Source organism: Apis dorsata, unplaced genomic scaffold, assembly GCF_000469605.1.
Source record: "Apis dorsata unplaced genomic scaffold, Apis dorsata 1.3 scaffold_425, whole genome shotgun sequence".
NCBI lineage: Eukaryota > Metazoa > Arthropoda > Insecta > Hymenoptera > Apidae > Apis > Apis dorsata.
In genome coordinates, this window is record NW_006263678.1 from 53,598 (window position 1) to 56,925 (window position 3,328).

The 3,328-nt window shown below is 26.4% G+C and overlaps 1 protein-coding gene across 1 annotated transcript in view; it reads right to left on the minus strand.

The window, feature by feature from the left end:
- Positions 1-3,328, minus strand: part of LOC102680135 (talin-1) — a 15,996-nt gene that overhangs the window by 10,848 nt on the left and 1,820 nt on the right. Inside the window, exons 4-6 of the mRNA XM_006619599.1 lie at positions 2,722-2,992; positions 1,426-1,929; positions 889-986 (exon numbers count right to left, since the gene is read on the minus strand). Coding sequence (XP_006619662.1) covers positions 889-986; positions 1,426-1,929; positions 2,722-2,992 — 873 coding nt within the window. The remainder of the gene's footprint in view (positions 1-888; positions 987-1,425; positions 1,930-2,721; positions 2,993-3,328) is intronic.

Genomic DNA, 3,328 nt, shown 5'->3' on the forward strand with positions numbered 1-3,328 from the left:
TTTTTGTTTAAGCAGCTAACTTTAGTTCTTTCAACAGGCTTTGTTTTTTCTTTTTTTTTTTGCTTTATAAATTTCTTTACAAATTTTATGAAATTACAATTGATCAAACATTCTATTTCGTAAACATTTATTATGCAACAACTAAAAAGGCGTGCTAGGAGCTCTAAAATTTTTATAATGTATTTCGTTATTTTAAAAGCTTGAAAAAGATTAAATTCAATTGAAACAATACGACGAACGAAAATTTTATGATAAATATTACTTGATAACTATTTTTATTATTGTGAATAATTGATTTCAATACTATAAATTTTAATATTATTTTTTATTTACATTTTTTAAACTTGATGAAATTAAAATTTAATAAAATAAAAATCTTTCACTATCTTAAAATCTAAACTATTCTATATATAAAACATAATTTTTTATGAATTAATATTTTAATAATATGAAAAATACTGTAATAATAATTATGAACATAATCAATTAAGATGAAGAAACAATGCAAACAAAACATAATAAAAAATTTGAATAAACATAGAAAAATTTTTTTCAAACTTCTAAATAACCAAATAATATTAAAATGGAAAAATTATCATCAAGATATATATATATCTTCATATATATCTAAAATCAGCACGCGATATTTTTCTATTAAATATATAAATTGAATAGTAGGATTGAAATACAGTATCTTATTTTTTGTTCTGAGAATAAATTGATAAAACTGATAAAACATTGATATTATTTTATTTAACTAAGGCGTGAAAAAATCACACTTTAATAAAAATATTTTTCAGAAAGATATAGATATTTTTAGAAATGATATAAGATACTGATTTTGGAGCGTGAAATAATTGGGGAAAAAAATTTCTTGAATATTCTTACCGTCTACACCGGTTCTCATGACTGCAGGTATGGCAACTGACACAGCTTCCACGTTTCCTTTGCCAGCATTACTCGTTTCGTGTTGCATAATCGTTGCTCTGTAAAGAATATATAAAATATATATTATAGAAAATAATATGTATTTTATATATTTAAATGTTTGTGTAACAAACATTCGCAATTTTAATAACAATAAATCATTGTCACTGTTAAAATAAGAATAAGAAAGAAGATATAAAAAAACTAATGATCTATAGAAAATTTACTTCAAATTTGCTTCTCTTCTTTTTGCTTCTATGTAGAGTCTCTGTTTCTCTCTCAAAAACTCTTCCATAATAACACTTTATCATTTACAATAAAAATAAACTGGGAAATAGAAACTATCGTGTCGTCTTCACAAAATATAAATCTCAATAATCAATGAACGAAACGAAGCGACTCTCGATTTCTATCAATTCCCATTAATTGTCCTAATACGCTTCCATCAATTAACAGAATGCTGAAAATTGATACATATATATAGTATGTGATACTTACTTCAAAGGCGATACACTGTCTTCAACCATGGTTGAACCTTCATCTCCCTCGATACCAAAGTGATCTTTAGCTTTTTGCTTCTTGAGAATGATGTCGATGTAACCAGAGATTAGCTGAAGTATCTGTTCTGCTTCTGTGGTTTGCACGCTGTAGTATTGATCTGAATAATCGCCAAAGTCGAGTGTGAATGTGTTTGGAGAGGCTCCCCAACGTCGAACGGTAGTCAACGGCCATGTTTTCAAGATTTCTTTCGTTTTTTCGTCGAGTCGCAAGACGGAATCCTTAGTGACACCGAGCAAACGTGGCACCAATTTATTTTTCCCCTTCATTTTCTCTTTCACTAAGAAGAACGTGACGCCGTAGGTGCTCAACGATCTCGCTGTTCTCGTATACAACACTTTAGCATCGAGCTCGGAGAGGCCGATGTGTTTTTTGTGCTCCGCGAAAATCTTCTTCTCGATACCCTTCACCTTCAAATATGATTGTGGTAAAAATTCCTTGAGGCTAGAGAAAATAACGAGAAAACTTTGGTTAATGATATGAAGTATTCTTGTATATTCTTTTTTACATAAAAGCCAAATGAACAAATACACTTTTTACACTTTTACACATAATATTTGTTTAAAAAAATTTATTTGTTTATTTATTTATTAATGATATGAAGTATTCTTGTATATTATTTTTTACATAAAAGCCAAATGAACAAATACACTTTTTACACTTTTACACATAATATTTGTTTAAAAAAATTTATTTGTTTATTTATTTATTAATGATATGAAGTATTCTTGTATATTATTTTTTACATAAAAGCCAAATGAACAAATACACTTTTTACACTTTTACACATAATATTTGTTTAAAAAAAATTTATTTGTTTATTTATTTAGGTTAATGATATGAAATATTCTTGTATATTCTTTTTTACATAAAAGCCAAATGAACAAATACACTTTTTACACTTTTACACATAATATTTGTTTAAAAAAAATTTATTTGTTTATTTATTTAGGTTAATGATATGAAATATTCTTGTATATTCTTTTTTACATAAAAGCCAGATGGACAAATACACTTTTGACACTTTTACAAAATATTCGTATAAGAAAAATTTATTTATTTATTTATTTATTTAGAAGGAAAAAAATTCTGATCTTTTCTCAATTCCGAATCTCGTTATGTCACTTGATCATTGGATGTTTCTTTCCTTTATTCATTCTCTCGGTTATCGTTAAAATAACGTAATATAAGTCGGAATGAAAGAAATCAATATTTTCTTATCTCAAGAGAACTTACTCGAGAAAGCCTGGCTTGTGCTTGTCTTCCTTGTGATCACCGAACTGGATCTGGCATTGTATTCCAGCGAAAATACAAGCTTTTTCCTGAGTAACCGGATGCGTGCCATCTAGAATTGCGTCTCTTGCTTGAACGTACAAAAGAGATAATTGCACCGGATCTCGGCTGTCGATATTCTGATCCGAAAAGAAGAATTTTCTCCGCAGCAACACTGTTTCTGACTCGTCTATCCCTTGCTCTCGTAACGTCTTACTTGGATCTATCCAATTCACTGAAAGTGAACAAAGTGATACGTTTATATCGATTTTTCTCGTTTCACGAAAATTTATACATAAAACTTATCCTTTGAAATTTATATATATATATATTGTATATTTATTATATATATAATATTATTTATAAATATATATAATATTATATATAAATATTATTATATATATAATATATATATATATATATATAATATATATATTTTTTTAAGAATAAATTTTAAAACAATTAAATTTAATTATTATTACATTAAGTTCTATTCTTTTCCAAAAAAAAAAAAAAAGAAAAATCACAATGAAAATTCTTTCCCAAACATTTTCACCGCAAACTTCTTGTT